This window comes from Aptenodytes patagonicus, chromosome Z (genome assembly GCF_965638725.1).
Source record: "Aptenodytes patagonicus chromosome Z, bAptPat1.pri.cur, whole genome shotgun sequence".
NCBI lineage: Eukaryota > Metazoa > Chordata > Aves > Sphenisciformes > Spheniscidae > Aptenodytes > Aptenodytes patagonicus.
In genome coordinates this window covers 51,554,828-51,572,579 of record NC_134982.1, presented here as the reverse complement: position 1 = coordinate 51,572,579, position 17,752 = coordinate 51,554,828, and the positions used below count along the sequence as shown (strand labels likewise).

General features: G+C 38.7%; 1 protein-coding gene across 1 annotated transcript in view; it reads left to right on the top strand.

Moving 5' to 3' along the window:
• Positions 1–17,752, top strand: part of SPTLC1 (serine palmitoyltransferase long chain base subunit 1) — a 39,728-nt gene that overhangs the window by 12,955 nt on the left and 9,021 nt on the right. The window contains exons 4-11 of the mRNA XM_076362068.1: positions 2,470–2,563; positions 3,599–3,671; positions 9,326–9,458; positions 11,174–11,303; positions 13,167–13,256; positions 13,989–14,096; positions 15,524–15,619; positions 15,925–16,021. Of these exons, the coding sequence (XP_076218183.1) occupies positions 2,470–2,563; positions 3,599–3,671; positions 9,326–9,458; positions 11,174–11,303; positions 13,167–13,256; positions 13,989–14,096; positions 15,524–15,619; positions 15,925–16,021 (821 nt within the window). The remainder of the gene's footprint in view (positions 1–2,469; positions 2,564–3,598; positions 3,672–9,325; positions 9,459–11,173; positions 11,304–13,166; positions 13,257–13,988; positions 14,097–15,523; positions 15,620–15,924; positions 16,022–17,752) is intronic.

The window sequence follows — 17,752 nt, the reverse complement described above, 5'->3', positions numbered from 1 at the left end:
CTATACTAAGGCACATGGAAAATAAGGAGGTGATTGGTGACAGCCAACATGGCTTCACTAAGGGCAAATTGTGCCTGACAAATTTGGTGGCCTTCTACAATGGGGTTACAGCGTTGGTGAATAAGGGAGGAGCAACTGACATAATCTACCTGGACTTGTGCAAAGCATTTGATACTGTCCCGCACAACATCCTTGTCTCTAAATTGGAGAGACACGGATTTGATGGATGGACCACTTGGTGGATAAGGAATTGGCTGGATGGTTGCACTCAAAGAGCTGCAGTCAACGGCTCAATGTCCAAATGGAGACCAGGGACGAGTGGCATTCCTCAGGGGTCAGTATTGGGACCAGTGCTGTTTAACATCTTTGTCAGCGACATGGACAGTGGGATTGAGTCACCCTCAGCAAGTTTGCCAATGACACCAAGCTGTGTGGTGCGGTCGACATGCTGCAGGGAAGGGATGCCATTCAGAGGGACCATGACAGGCTAGAGAGGTTGGCCTGTGTGAACCTCATGAAGTTCAACAAGGCCAAGTGCAAGGTCCTGCACCTGGGTCAGGGCAATCCTCAGTATCAATACAGGCTGGGGGATGAATGAATTGAGAGCAACCCTGAGGAGAAGGACTTGGGGTGTTGGTTGATGAGAAGCTCAACATGACCTGGCAATGTGTGCTTGCAGCCCAGAAAGCCAACTGTATCCCGGGCTGCATAAAAAGAAGCGTGGCCAGCAGGTCGAGGGAGGTGGTTCTCTCCCTCTACTCTGCTCCCATGAGACCCCACCTGGAGTACTGTGTTCAGCTCTGGGGCCCCCAACATAAGAAAGACATGGACCTGTTGGAGTGAGTCCAGAGTAGGGCTACGAAGATGATCAGAGGGCTGGAGCACCTCTCCTGTGAAGACAGGCTGAGAGAGTTGTGGTTGTTCAGCCTGGAGAAGAGAAGGCTGCAGGGACACCTTATAGCAGCCTTCCAGTACCTGAAGGGGGCCTACAGGAAAGCTGGAGAGGGACTTTTTACAAGGGCATGTAGTGATAGGACAAGGGGTAATGGCTTTAAACTGAAAGAGGGTAGATTTAGATTAGATATAAAGAAGAAATTCTTCACTATGAGGGTGCTGAGGCACTGGAACAGATTGCCCAGAGAAGTTGTGGATGCCCCCTCCCTGGAAGAGTTCAAGGCCAGCTTGGATGGGGCTTTGAGCAACCTGGTCTAGTGGAAGGTGTCCCTGACCATGGCAGGGGGGTTGGAACTAGATGACCTTTAAGGTCCTTTCCAACCCAAACCATTCTATGATTCTATGATACTGTTAGCATCCGTTGTTTGTATATAATTATTCACTGGAATAAGCTTTTCTATGAGTGTTTTCTGCCTAACCATGTGTGTTCATTTAGAAGGTGGGGTAAAATTCTGATAGCAAAGTGTGGCCATCTTTTCATGAGGGCTGCAGCTTTGTCAGGGCAAGTAGTTAGTGAATATTAGTGTATTTTCTAGGTTTGAGAGGTGGAGCTGTGGGGGCAAATTGTAAATTTACCAGGTCTAATAGTATGGTGGGAATATACTGAACCTTGTGTTAGTGCCAAAATGCATAGGTATAGGTCTGCTCTTGTGAATATCTGCGAACCTAAGTAGTTGTTTCACTTAATAGGAATTCCAACATTTGGTACAACTCGTTTATGAGCAAGACAGAGGAGCAGATCCAGGTGTATTTTTAATGGCAGTCAGTTCCCCAAAACAGTTTGCTGTGCATTTGTATAATGCTACTACTGTGCAGAAGATGCACTGCAGGAATGCAGGACTGCTCCTTCGTGGGGTCAGGTTCAGCTTGTGTCACTTTAATGTCATGGAATGACAGTGATGAAGATGCAGGGCACATCCACTGTGTTAGCTGAAAGCTTTTCAGAGCTGTTTTGTAAGTTTTGTAATTGCTTGGTTGAAGCAACACGTGCTTAATTTTTAAAGTGAAGAGACATAAAACAAAATCCTGGAGTTTTTTTAAGTGAAATTCAGGCAGTTCAGTGTTTTTCTTAACTTGTAGTGAATAGCTTGGGCTTAAAGTTTATTTGCTTTGCATGCCAAATGTAGCCATTGAAATATTGTCAGCAACCAGATTTGGAGCAGCTGTGCACAGGCATTTGACATTTGAGCAGCCGTGTTTAATTTTGATTGTGAAAATTGCTCAGTGCTAGTTTCCACATGGGAAAAGCCTGTTGAAAACTATTGTGTTTGAGGAATAGTATAGGATCTCAACTGTAATACTTGACAACGCATACAAAAATGGGTGGACATAAGGTTTTGTATTTGGCTTAGCTTTGAGACTTCTGAACCCTCTTAAGTGATTAATTAAAACTTTTGATTTTGTAGTATTGAAGTGTATTTTTTACTGTTGAAAAACAAAACTCCTGTACTGTTTGACCGTTTATGAAAATGGCAACTGTTCATTCATAACAATAGGTCTGTAATTTTTTTTCAGTCCTCCCACCCATATAATCACTGTTAATGGCAGGGAATGTATAAACTTTGCATCGTTTAACTTTCTTGGACTTTTGGATAATGAAAAGGTTAAGGTGAGTTTTTCCAGTTCCTGTATTTGTGTGATTATTCCTCTTTTACTTTGTATGTTATATTGAAATTAAGAATGACTTCAGAAAGCACAAACTTTGTCAAGGAAGTATAGTTCTAAAACAGCAAGGAAGATTTATAAACCTTGTAATTTTGTGCTGTTTAAGTTTGTCTTTTTACTAAAGTTTAATCTGGTGTACTTACTGCATACTAGCTGATTATCAATTTAGATTAGTATCTAATGTCCTTAATCATTAGAATACAATGAACGATGCTTAAACACTTGTCTAAAATAGTTTTGATGTGAAATTAATTTATAGAATTCAGTACATTATTATACTTATTGTAAAGCAGGTCATGTTACGTGATGCAAGAACTGGCCTGTGTACATTGGTATAAAATTGTGTTGTGGTTTAACCTCAGTCGGCAACTGAGTACCAAACAGCTGCTCGCTCATTGCCCCCCCCTGCCCCCCCCCCCCCCCCCCCCCCCCCCAGTGGGATGGGGGAGAGAATTGGGAAAGTAAAAGAAAACTCGTGGGTTGAGAGAAAAAACAGTTTAATAATTGAAATAATAATAATACTACACAAAGCAAGTGATGCATAGTGCAGTTGCTCACCACCCGCTGACCGATGCCCAGCCAGTCCCCGAGCAGCGGCTCCCCTGGCCAGCTTTCCCCAGTTTATGTACTGAGCATGACGTCACATGGTATGGAATGTCCCTCTGGCCAGTTTGGGTCAGCTGTCCTGGCTGTGCCCCCTCCCAGCTTCTTGTGCACCCCCAGCCTTCTCAGTCGGTAGAGCATGGGAAGCTGAAAAGTCCTTGGCTAGTGTAAGCACTACCTAGCAACAACTAAATCATCGGTGCATTACCAACATTTTTCTCCTCCTAAATCCAAAACACAGCACTGTACCAGCTACTAGGAAGAAAATTAACTCTATCCCTGCCGAAACCAGGACAAATTGTCTATGTGAAGTATATAGAAGAGTTAGAGATCTAGTGTAGGAATAAATATTTCATGTAATTCTTTTCTGTTAAAGAGTGCAGCCCAGGCATCTCTGAAGAAATATGGTGTTGGCACTTGTGGACCTAGAGGATTCTATGGTACTTTTGGTGAGTAACTTTCTTTGATCTGCCTTTACAGGTGTTCAGACTGGTTTGGTAAGTCAGCCAAAATAGTCCTATGTATAAGCAGCAAATTATTTCTATTGCTGTGAAGAACAGTTACCCTCTAACACGCTTTTTACTGTAATTGTTAAGGATTGGTAGCATTTATTGTTCGTAGCTTTGTTTCTTACTCATTTTATGTGTTTTCTTACTCTTTCTAATGCTGGTCTGGGAGGAGAGTTGTGAAGCTAAATATAATCTGTTTTAGTTCTGGTCACCATAATAGAAAGAGGAAATAAACATATTAGAATTTAATCATGCATGGTGAATTTAAGTGTAAATTAATAATAAGCTTCAAAGTAGACCACAAGAGGGCAGTCTGATTTCTATGATAAAGATTATTAGTTAAGTTTATCTAATGCTGTAGTCAAAATGAAGTTTTCCTTTACTGATGACTTTAATGTTGTAATTAAGAGATTTTATGACGCAAGCAGGTGTTACTAAGGGTTTTTTCATTCTTTTTCAGAAGTAGTCAGTTGTTAAATATCAGCCTCTGGAAATAGTTCTTTACAGGCATTGTTATTTTGAAATACTGCATGGAAACCAAAGAGCAATACGTGAATAGCTGCACAGTTGCACGCTAAAACCATCATCTCATCGTCTTGTGAACTTCCCAGTCTCTTCTCAGAGGTGATGGAATTCACAGCATGTTTGTTACTCAAATGATTTCATAGAGTTAGCTTCCTATAGCCTTGACTTGAATTCAAGACTAACTTGAACTTTTCTCAGTTAATCAAGCTAGTCCTTTAAGTGATCAACCAAGTGCTGTACCTATCTTGATTTGTTAGAAGGCTATATATCAGAACGAAATTGAGTCTTTGATATCAATCTTATAAATAGTTCATTAGCCTAGAACCATAATTCATTTCTAAAGAAGGTGATGGTAGCCCATTGATTAGTAGAGAGCTTTTAGGAAGCTAGATTCCCTCACTGATCACAGTTCAGCAGTGATGTGTTGGAATTCATACAGGCTTTTTTTTTTTCCAAGAACACTGAAAAGCTCAAGGAAACTTGTGGACTAATGCCTCTTGCCTTTTGAGTCCAGGCTGATTTTAAGTTTCGTGAAATCTTTCACTTTGCTTCTTTCTACTAATTACTCGAAACAGACTGGTTAAAAGTTGATTTTCTCTGGTAAGTGAGAGATTCTTTGAGTTGTTTCCTGCCCTCTTTGGAGGTCTTATCCTAAGATCCAAACTGTATAGCTTTTGCGTTTAGTTTGGTTGCTGTTCATTGGCTTTGAATTTTTGGGGTAAATGCTCCATTTCACAAAGCAGGGGATATATCGGTGGTATTGCTACATGACAGCACTAGTGAAGAAATGGTTACACTCACCTATTTGAGATATCTTTTACAGATAAAGTAACAGAGAATTGGTTTAAAATTTGAGAAAAACACCTGCTGTTCTTGTTGGATCCCAAACTGTGTTCCCATTTTCCCTTGATGTTAAACATTTGAGTATTGCAGGATTATGAATCTCTGATAAGAAACGCTTCTTACATCAGTGATGTTGTATAACTCAAACTTTTCACACAATTTTTCATGTGCTGTGACTTTGGTAAATGAGTCATGTTGTGTCCAGAACTGCGTAGTTTCCTCTTAACTATGTAGGATTTAATTGATGATTGCCAATTGTTGTCACTCAGAATTATCCCCTCTTAGGGGCTGATATTTCATATCAGTATTAGAGATCACTTTATTTGGAAACATAGATATCGTTATAATTTGTTTTGAATGAAGGCTTGATTCTCCATATCTCTGCCTGTTTGAAGGGATTTCGTAGATTTAGTGAGTCCCTATTAAGACATTTTTGTTTTGTGCTGTATCCCTGAAAACTGCATCCATGCCTTTATCCTATGTGAATCTTGAAATACTAGTATATTCACACATAACTGAATCTTTATGTTTATTTTCACCATAATGACAGCTGAGGGGTGAATCACTTTTTTGGTGGTGGTTTTTTTTTAAGGCTATTGTTGATTGCCTAGAAGGCACAATTTCAGTACTACTGTGAAGATCAGGACTGGCTACCCGATAAAATACATAAAAGATGATGTGGGATTTGGTTTCTGCTTCTTCTGCTTTTGACTTGCATGCAAGCACGTGCTAGGCAATAAACTGGCACTTCATAGCAGCTGTTGACAATAATAGCTTTATTAAGGTTTCATAATTATGTAGAAAGTTGTTCCAATTGTATTTTCCTCTGTGCAAATGTACTCTAGGTAGTGTTTGTAGATTTCACTTAAACTAGGCTAATCCAAGTGATGTAACCAGGCTAAAGCAAATCATTGCAATAAAGAATAGGAAAGTCAGATAGTATTCTCTTTTTATCACAGTGGAATGGTGGTGAAGCCTTAATTAATACTGTCTTAAGCTTTTCAACCTCACAGTTATACAAAGCATTCATTCCCTTATGTAATGATGTATCAAATTTGTGTATGCTGTATGTTATTCTCAACTTCAGTGTTCTTGCCTTTGGCAAAATTTACTAGGCTTGTAAAATTTTTTTCCTTAAAATAAATCTGATCATATTAGTTAGCTCATTATTGCTGACAGTATTTCTTTCGCCCACTGTTTTCACCTAGCCCTTGCTCAGTGTAGTGGTGGTTGTTGCTGCGTAAAGCTCAGTGAGAAGCATGCAAGTTTTCATTTTTAACTGTGATGGTCTCATTGTCTTTTCCAGTTTTTTAGTTAAAGGATGTAGCTGGTCTTTTACACGCAAACGAAACATTTTTCCCCATTAGGGTATCAATAGCTGGGCACTCAAAGTAGTAGTTCAGTCCTTGTTTCCCTTAATTTGTTATTCTCTACTGGCAGGACTTCAAGAAGGAACATTTTTGGCTGAATGCTGTTTATATTGCATGTTTTAAAAGCCATGTGGCCAGCCTCTTTTTTGATGCTTGCTGCCAGAAAAAGATCTTTCTTGGGCTTTTTGTTCAATAATCGAATCAAAGTTCATCCATCCTGTATTGAAGCCTGACTGGAGATTGTTTCATTGGTCCTGAAGTCCGTGTAACAATAAAGAAAAAGATACAAAGATTCTGAAAAAGGACTACTTAAAATCGCTATCAGAAAGTAGATTAGATAACTCCAATCAGTATCCTTCCTTCCAAAGACTTTGGAGAAGAAAGGCTGTTCTAGGTTTCTCTGAATGTTTGGTATATCTAATACAGCTGGATCAAAGTGATCCAGCAAAAGAAAACTTTCAAATAATAAGTGATTAAACTTTTTGTTTCCATTTAAAACCAGTGGAAAACCAAATAAAATAATTCCTTTCCATTCAATTTTTTGATGCTCAGGTAAACATTAGGAAAGGATTGTTGAAGATTCATAGTTTGCAGTCAATGGATAAAATTGCTCTTGACTGCGATTGGGAGGCTGCTGTTTGAAGACGTACCTTTTGCTTTTATTGTATAAATATAGGAATCAGGTGGATGTGCCCTTTTGGGGAAAGGTTATGCTAGATATTTGTTTAGTATAGCAAAGTAAAGATTTTTACAAAGCCCTTTCTTAGAATCATAGAATCATTGAGGTTGGAAAAGACCTCTAAGATCATCGAGTCCAACTGTCGACCCAACACTACCATGCCCACTAAACCATGTCCCTAAGTGCCTCATCTACTCGTCTTTTAAATACCTCCAGAGATGGGGACTCAACCACTTCCCTGGGCAGCCTCTTCCAATGTTTCACCATTCTTTCAGTAAAGAAATTTTTCCTCAGGTCCAATCTAAACCTCCCCTGGTGCAACTTGAGGCCATTTCCTCTCGTCCTATCGCTAGTTACTTGGGAGAAGAGACCAACACCCACCTCGCTACAACCTCCTTTCAGGTAGTTGTAGAGAGCGATGAGGTCTCCCCTCAGCCTCCTTTTCTCCAGGCTAAACAGTCCCAGTTCCCTCAGCCGCTCCTCATAAGACTTGTTCTCCAGACCCCTCACCAGCCTCGTTGCCCTTCTCTGGACACGCTCCAGCACCTCAACGTCCTTCTTGTAGTGAGGGGCCCAAAACTGAACACAGTATTCGAGGTGCGGCCTCACCAGTGCCGAGTCCAGGGGCACGATCACTTCCCTACTCCTGCTGGCCACGCTATTTCTGATACAGGCCAGGATGCCATTGGCCTTCTTGGCCGCCTGGGCACACTGCCGGCTCATATTTAGCTGGCTGTCAACCAACACCCCCAGGTCCTTTTCCACCAGGCAGCTTTCCAGCCACTCTTCCCCAAGCCTGTAGCGCTGCATGGGGTTGTTGTGGCCGAAGTGCAGGACCCGGCACTTGGCCTTGTTGAACCTCATACAGTTGGCCTGGGCCCATTGATCCAGCCTGTCCAGGTCCCTCTGCAGAGCCTTCCTACCCTCGAGCAGATCAACACTCCCGCCCAACTTGGTGTCGTCTGCAGACTTACTGAGGGAGCACTCAATCCCCTCATCCAGATCATCGATAAAGATATTGAACAAGACCGGCCCCAAAACTGAGCCCTGGGAACACCGCTCGTGACCGTCCGCCAACTGGATTTAACTCCATTCACCACAACTCTCTGGGCCCGGCCGTCCAGCCAGTTTTTTTTCTTCCTACACCCTTGCTGTTGGTACCTGGCTAGAAATAGCAACACTGACATAACAGTGCCTCATAGGCTATTGAAGAATTTGTATTTTTAACTGGTGTTACCTTATTTGAATTTAGTTTCAATGAACTTTCAATAGTTGCAAAAAGGTAACATTTGGCCAATGGTGATCTTTTAAATCACACACTAAGGACCTCTATTTGCCCTTTAATCTTATTTATTTCCAGTTGATAAAAGGCATAATTCTCTGACTAACATTTGCTGGCAGAAGCAGGTCATGGCAAGAGACTTACACAAAATAATAGCTTGTCTGATACAGGTTATTTTGCTTAGGCAGAATACTTAACGCTGTGATCACCTTTCTGCAGCAACAATCCACTCACCATGTGGTATTAACCTTCTTAATCTTTTGATTTATTGGTGTTTTGTTTCTAACATGGGTCACTTTGACCAAGTTGGTTTGGGAAATGCTTGTGCATGTAATAGTGTCAGTTTATCTTAAGGGTGAGTAATCTCTGGCATGGAGATGGTGACCTTTTCAATTGCCTGAAGTGCATTCAGGAGATGGTATGTGATTGCAGCCTGACAAGAGCAGTTTTCTGTTATAATGATAGCTGTCCTGTATGCAGTGGAAGCATCAGCTTGGAAGAACTGACAGTCTGCCAACAGGACCTCATTAATTGCTATAAATTACATAGCTGTTTGTTGCCTGACTGTAGTGGCTGTGCTCCCTAGTCACAGTCCAGGAACGCTGCATCTAATCACAAGTAGATTTTAATTACCATTGCATAAGAACATGAGAGAACCACATTACATAAATATTTCCAGATCTATCAAAGCTTCTGATTAACATTGGGTTACTTAGCAGTTTAAGTAAGGCTGGATTGGTTGCAGCTGTTTTTTGGGAAGTTACTTGTTGTAACAATCTTCCTACAAATAAGCATTCTGTTTGCTTCAATTAGATGATGCTAAAAGCAATGATAGTCTTTCTGATATGAAAACAAGTAAACTATCTAAGATCTTTTCAAATTTTCTCTCCAATAGATGTGCACTTAGAATTAGAAGAACGACTAGCAAAATTCATGAGGACAGAGGAAGCTATTATATACTCATATGGATTTGCAACAATTGCCAGTGCTATTCCTGCATATTCGAAAAGAGGGGACATTGTGTTTGTGTAAGTATCATTTTCTACTTGGGAAATTCCAGATTAATGAGTTTTCCTTTCAATTTTTCATTATTGTTAATCATATTAGGTTAACCAGTTAGAAAATAATGCTGGTTTTGATCGAGTATTTTGTTGTACAAAGCTCAGGTATCTTTTCTTTACCGAATACTCCAAATCAAATCAGTTACTGCTTTTATCATGGAAGAGATGGAAAAGAAAAAATCAAACTATGTGAGCAAGAACTGACAGAAGTTTAATACCTAGTTTTCTTCTTAAGAAACTGTACAGTCATATTTGCTTTTCTCCTGTTTACTGCTGGCTTTTCACCTTTCTTGCAGGACAGTTGTTTCCCTCATGCATATTTGCAAAGGATTAGTTGGATAAATATTGGTACATATTAAAGTAACACAAGAACAGCTATGCAGGGTCAAACTAAGGATTCAGCAAGCCCAGTATCTGGTCCCTGAGAGTAGCCAGTCATAATTTGTCTAGGGAAGAGTAAAAAACCAGGAGAAACAATGTAGTAATAGTCAAAACTTTCTGAGCCAAAGAGGAGGGTTTGGGTTTAGTAGTAGTTGATGGATTTTTCTTAAGCCTTCCTATTCTTTTAGTGCCTTTGTAAATCTTTAATATCCACAATGCTTCTACGACATGTAATTTCACAGTTTAACTTGAACATTTTATGAAACAATATGAAGGAATAGTTGTTTTATATATAACACCTACTAATTTCAGTTGATGCATTTGATTTTTAGACAGTGAACTGATGCATCTTCTCCATGGGGGGAGTGAGCGAGTGGCTGTGTGGGGCTTAGCTGCCTGCTGGGCTTAAGCCGCAACACACTGATACTTTTGCATTTGTCTGCCAAAATCTTTCTTCAGTGCTCTCTTTTCTAAGTGTAAGGCTTGCAGCCTATTTGACTTCTTTTACAGAAGTTCCTTCATAACTTTGATCATGTTTTTTGGTCATCTTTAAACATTTTCTGGATCAGCTTTTTTGAGGCGAATGACCAGGATAGTGCACACTATTCAAGATGCCAGTGTGTCCTGGATTTAGCTGTCTTGTACTGTTTCAGCTTCTCACTGATGAAAGATCTCACCATATTTAAAAGCAACTTGGTTGAAATTACTGTATTTAGCACTTGCAGAAGGTTTGATTTAGTTGCCACTTTTAAAAATTACTCGACCTAAGCAGCTGTGAAATTGCATACCCCATCATGCTCAGAGATTTGCTTTTCGAACACTTAAAAATGGCAGATAGTTCTTTGAACACTGAGAGAGTAATTCCCAAAGAATATTAAAAAGCAGGTTTTGAATACTTGGAGAACCACTGTAAATGTTACAGGCACATCTTTGCGCCTTTTTTCTAAGACCCAAAGCAAATGGAGTGGGAGGTTTCTGGGATGATTACTATGGTATTGTACCCGGGCCATGGAATGGTGTGCTCAAATAAACTGCTGTCACATACAAACAAAAGGACAAGTGTACACTTCAAGAAAAAACCTGTTGGCTTGCTTTTAGTGGCTATATTGTATAGAAAAGTTGAGAAGCTTTGGAAATGAATTTTCAAAATGTAAATAAAATACATGATGCTTTAATGAATCTGGTTTTAACTACACCTAAGCACAGATATCTGCTCAAAAGCAGGACAGTCCTAATAGCCAGCTTTCTTTGAATAATTGTTAAACCGAGTGCAAACTTAGAAGGGCTTGCTGTATTTACAGAGATGAAGCTGCCTGCTTTGCTATTCAGAAGGGATTACAAGCATCTCGTAGTAACATCAAGTTATTTAAGCATAATGATATGGCTGACCTTGAACGACTGTTGAAAGAACAAGAGACTGAAGATCAAAAGGTACCATTCCTTTGAAGAAATATTTGTACTCTTTTGTGCCACCTCCCACACATTTTTTATTTTTGGGTTGTGTAATTGAATGGATGCAGTGCTTATAGGCAGTTACTTGGTTTTCATAAATCTCTATTGAGCAGTTAATGTTGCTTATGTAATTAAGATAGATTTTTTTTTTTTAAAATTATTTATTTGCATTTGTCTGTATAACCACTGGAAGCGAGCTCACAGGCATTGGTAGTGGGGGAATATCTTTATGGGCAGATGACTGAAGTGTGAGATTATTTTATTTTTTAAAAATACTATTACAGAGCTTTTTTTAGTCTTTTAGAAATTTGTATAACTGCATTTACCTAATAAATCATGCAAGTTAATTATCAGTTTGAATGTCACACTGTAAAATCAACAGAAAAGCAGCTAGTCCTAACCCTTTAATTTATAGAATCAACATGGTTTTTTTTCCCCCCCTTAGACTCTTCCCCTATCTTGCACTCAACTCTTAAGATATTCTCTCTCTTGAAAAATTTGGGTCAGTTTGATGGCTTGCTTCTCATTCTGACAGTAATACAAAAGGGTGATCCAAAAGCAGCTACTGAATCAGGATCAGCAAGTACAGATGACTTGGTTAAATGAATTTTAAAAGAATTAGCTGAAGAGCTATCATCATTATGTGCCTCGTTCACAGAATGCTGGAAAGTTAGAGACAGTTGGAAGAAAGCTGATTTTGTGCTAACACATAGAAGAAGTAAAGTAGATAAACTGCATAATTAGAAGCAAGTCAGCTTAACATTAGTCTAAATTAGTAATGGATCTGATTAATAGCAAATTTATAGACAGCATACTAGTTAACATACCTGCATGGAAAATACATTTTGTCAGGTTATCTTTACATGAGTTTTTAGATGTGGTTGACAGACTAGTGATGCAATTTGTGTAACACATTTGGTTTGTTAGAGCAGAGTGCTTTGGTTTAGCTACACGGTTAAAGTTTCTTAATGTAATTAGCTGAATGTGAACATAAAGTTGGTGGCCAAGAGCTTAAAATAGACCATGTGTGTATAACTAAGATGTACTGACTAGGATGGGGTAGATCTTACCACTAGAGTTGATCCAATTTGTGGAGTGAACTGTGCCTAGTTTTGGTGCCTACCACTCAGAAAAGTCAAATAGATGTTCTCTGAATCTTTTTACAAGAACTGAAAAAGGTAAGAAGCATGACTTAATATCCTTGATCAGAAGATAGCAGTAAGGTTTAAAGTAAATACCAGGGGGATGGCATTTTAAAACAACAAAATTCAAATCATACCATTGAAGTTTAAACAGAAACCAGTGCAGGATATTCTTATGGCCTGTATTGCCCAGAGATCAGACAAGGAGATTGTAATGTGAATGTTATGAATACTTTTGGATTGTGTTTTATGAAGACACTATTTGTGAGAGGTTTGTGCTGCATTGAGAATCCTGGTGCACAAACCACTTGTTGAAAAGCTTTCTAAATGCTCAGACTAATGATGAATATAATAGAGACCAAGATTTGTAGTATTTGTTCTGTAGTTGTATTGTTTGTATTTTATTCATAAAGTTCAAATGGATTAATTATGATTTGTTGCAAAACAAGGCATCTTAAGTCTTGTGTAAAAGTTAAAAGCTTTAAAATTATTACAAAATAAAGAAAAACTAGTCCAATGAGGCATTTCAACTTTTGTCACAAATGAGAAATACTAAGTTTAAACTAAAATAAAAGCTTACTTGAAAAAGAGACATTGTCTTCCTTCCCTTCCCATTGCTGTCCTTCCCTATCAAAAAATCTTCAGAGCTTCACTTGTTAGTAACAATTGATATGAACTGAAACCATATCTTTCTCTGAAGAATCCTCGCAAGGCCCGTGTAACTCGAAGGTTTATTGTAGTGGAAGGATTGTATATGAACACAGGAGACGTTTGCCCTCTTCCAGAATTGGTAAGTCGTTTCAGTTTGCCTTTTAAACTCTGCATATGAAAACATGTGGCTCATGAAATAGTAGTATCATAACGTTAAACCTACCTAGAAAAGCTCTGCATGCAGTTTTTTTGTTTACCTTCTTGCTTTCTCAAATGTTCATGAAATGGTGATCCCAAATCTTACATTGTTTTGAAACTTCTGATCAGGATTAGGATTGTGAAGCTATATGTAATGAGACTTGCAAATGAGTATCTGGTTATGGTCTTAGGTTTTAACCTGTAAAATATACTGTCTTTTCAGCTATGCTGTATGATACTAAATTGTTAAACTCAGTTATATCTAAACAAAAAAGACAAAGGTTCAAAGAAACCCTCACACAGCTGTCATAAACACTGACTCCAAGGAAAACATTTGCTATTCAGCATAAATTGGCTTTTTGTGCAGGCTATATTCTAGCAGATAATGGAAGAAATGCTGTGAAAATGCATCATCTTGAAAGTACTTGATAGCCTATTTAAAAAAAAAAAAAAAATTTGGTACATGAACATTTATGAAATTTACTCTACTCTTATATGGTAGAAGAATTTTGAAGGCTTTTAAAATGTCTTAATGACAGAACTCAACTCTAGAACTGACATTTTTGCAGTATTCAGGGTACTGTACTTTGTCTTTACCTTATCTCCCCCACCCATTTTATCACCGAATTCTGGTGGGCTTGACTTGTATTTTATATCATTTGCTCTGTTTTAGATAAAATTGAAGTATAAATACAAAGTTAGAATATTTTTGGAGGAGAGCCTTTCCTTTGGAGTCCTTGGAGAACATGGAAGAGGAATTACTGAACACTTTGGAATAAATGTAAGTGCCTTTTTTGTTAGTTTTGTTGTGAACAAGAGACTTGTACAGAAGAAAATTGTGCAATTGATTTCTTATACCTATGGCATTAACAATGTTTAGTAGTGTACGATAGAAATTTAAACATACTTTTCTTTATCAGTCTTAAAGCATTCAGGTCTTGGCACTTTTCTTTCATGTGCTTACTTGAAATAATTTTACTTATCTTTAGTGTGGAGGATAAAAGAATTTTTACAATGCATAATTTTATCATTTTTTTGGTCACTGAGTGAGATGATGATTGCAGTATTTTCCAGCTGCATACACGTAAAAGTGTCATGCTTACACAGAAATATTTGGGGGCTAGGGTTAAGTCAGAAAAATCTTCTCAGCGTATAGCCAGCCTACTTTGCTCTATTGCCTTTTATTCCAGTAGGGAAAAATAGGATAAAGCTTTTGATAGTCCTTTCAAAGATGTTGTCTTACTACTTTACTGGCAGATTAAGCCAAATTATTTTTCCAAGAGCCTACCTTTTGTGGTGTTTTTTCAGCTGAGGAGTACTTTGGAAATCCAAAACGGTATCCTTGAGGTTGTTTGCTACCACAGTCACTTGAGCTGGGAAAGGAAGAAGTGCTCTTTTGGTTGCCCGTGTCTTAGTGTGGAGCATCTCTCACTACATTCTGACAGTGTCTGTGTTCAGCTTGGAAGTGAAATACCAAATTCTGAGAATTTATTCTGTCTTCCCCTATTTCCTATTGTTTTCTCTTTAAGTGTCTTAATACCAAATGTGGAAAAGAGAAAATGAATGTTAAACAGCTTTAGGAAAGGAAACAAACAGTGCTACTTTGATGTTTGCCCAGTACCATCTAATTAAGTGGCTTCTATGTTAAATTCATTTACAAACATAATTTTTCCATTTTGTCTGCTCAGAATGGGAATTTGTAGCAGTGGTCATTAGTGTGCATTACAGAATCTGGCAAAAAATATGTCTGCAACTAACAAATGAAATAAGACAATTGTGTCTCTAAGGTTCAAACTCTGATTTAACTAGGCTTATGCTCAATTTTAATCACGTTCTGACTCCTACTGCCTGCAGTGGGACTACTTACATTCTTAAAGGACACTGTCACACTGAGTGCTTTGAGGAATTGTCACCAGTATCTATATAATTTGTTTTTTTCTGTTTGTGTTCTTCACGTTGCAATGCTTGGAAAAGAATGATCTTATGTATATTATCTACAGATCCATAAATCTCAATTTCTAAAGTCCTTTTATATTGCTTGAAATTGTTATTTCAATTGTAGCTTCATTTTAATATGTGATGGTTTGGTGGATCTTCTCTAGTATTCATGATTATATGAAACAAGATACATCTTCAGTAGATTTATCTTATAAATAGTCTTGATGTAATCCAAAGCATCTCTTAATAACTTTTTAATTTAACTGGCAGATTGATGATATTGATCTTATTAGTGCAAACATGGAAAATTCACTGGCTTCTATTGGAGGATTTTGCTGTGGAAGATCTTTTATTATTGACCATCAGGTAAGCCAGGTCTCATTTTCATATGGTGTGGCAGGAATAGTTACTTAGAGTTAGTTACTAATACCAATTTGCCAGGAGTGTTAAGATATAAATTATTATGCAACATTTGATTCCATACAGAAACTGTCTGGTTCTATGAAATATTGTAGATGAATTGGAAACCTACTTTTAAATCCTTCCATGAACCTATAAGTGTACAGCAGAAGTTGTTTAAATGTATGTGAATTAACTTTTAAAACATCGTCTGTACTGCTATAAACAAAAAAGTTATTTTTTTTTCTTCCCTCCCCCTGCGCCCCCCCCAGCGATTGTCTGGCCAAGGCTACTGCTTTTCTGCATCCCTGCCTCCTTTGTTAGCTGCTGCTGCTATTGAGGCTCTGAATATTATGGAAGATAATCCAGGTACTTAATTCAGGAAAATCTTATTCTTCAGTCTTTCTTCACCCAAAACTAATAACGCATACTTCTCCCTACTTTGATTCCTCACCCTTTTACTCTTCTAAGTCATCTCTCTTTTTCAGCTAATTAATTTTACATGCATGATTTTTTCTTCATATAATTTCCCATTCTGCTTTTCTTTTTCAGTGTTTCCTCCCCTTTCCTTCATTTCCAGCTGAAAATGAGCGAGTTAGTTGAGGCTAGGAGGGATGGAGATGGTTATCACTAAGCAAATTAGAAATTATTATTCTGCTTTATAGACTAGTGATATGCTGCTTCCTTGAAAACAAATTCCTTCAAGACAAATGGAGTAAGGGAAGGTGTCGTGGTTTAACCTCAGTCGGCAACTGAGCACCACACAGCCGTTCGCTCACTCTCCCCTCCTGGTGGGATGGGGGAGAGAATTGGAGGAGTAAAAGTGAGAAAATGCGTGGGTTGAGATAAGAACAGTTTTTAATAATTGAAATAAAATAGAATAATACTAATACTAATACTAATAAAAGAATACACAAAGCAAGTGATGCACAATGCAGTTGCTCACCACTCGCTGACCAATGCCCAGCCAGAGCCTGAGCAGCGGCCCCCCTGGCCAGCTTTCCCCAGTTTATGTACTGAGCATGACGTCACATGGTATGGAATGTCCCTCTGGCCAGTTTGGGTCAGCTGTCCTGGCTGTGCCCCCTCCCAGCTTCTTGTGCACCCCCAGCCTTCTCAGTCGGTAGAGCACGGGAAGCTGAAAAGTCCTTGACTAGTGTAAGCAGTACCTAGCAACAACTAAAACATCGGTGTGTTACCAACATTGTTCTCCTCCTAAATCCAAAACACAGCACTGTACCAGCTACTAGGAAGGAAATTAACTCTGTCCCTGCCGAAACCAGGACTTCTCCCTGCTTTGATTCCTCACCCTTTTACTCTTCTAAGTCGTCTCTCTTTTTCAGCTAATTAATTTTACATGCATGATTTTTTCTTCATGTAATTTCCCATCCTGCTTTTCTTTTTCAGTGTTTCCTCCCCTTTCCTTCATTTCCAGCTGAAAATGAGCGAGTTAGTTGAGGCTAGGAGGGATGGAGATGGTTATCACTAAGCAAATTAGAAATTATTATTCTGCTTTATAGACTAGTGATATGCTGCTTCCTTGAAAACAAATTCCTTCAAGACAAATGGAGTAAGGGAAGGTTGTAGAGAAACAAATGGGAATATATTTCCTCAGGACTGAACAACCCTTTCCTTTCTACTTGCACTACCTAATTTTCTTTTTCTTCTCAAAGTAAGCATCCAGGCAAGAGTCTCAGGAATGATCATGATGCAAACAAACACCTGCAATTTTGACAGGACCAAGTACAGGACATCTGGATAAAGTTGGCAGGCAGGAGTTTCTGCTCTAGGAGACAGAGAATTGCCCTTGTTGCTAGAACCTAAGAAAGATTTTTTTTTTTTTTTTTTTTTGTGGGGGGGTGGAGGGGGCGAGAGGCATATGAGAAGGACAAAATAGGCCAAATCTGTGTGTATTTCATTAGCATCAACAGATTGGAGGACATCTGCAGAGAGGTGCAGTGTTTATTTTTGTCACAAATGATTAAAAACTACTGGGTAGCCCATGGCTAGTCCTCAGAAGTTAAATAAAAGCAAGAAAAAATTAAGAGTAAGTTGTGGGACTGTTAGCTGTAGTGGAGGGTCAACCTTTACTGAGGAAAA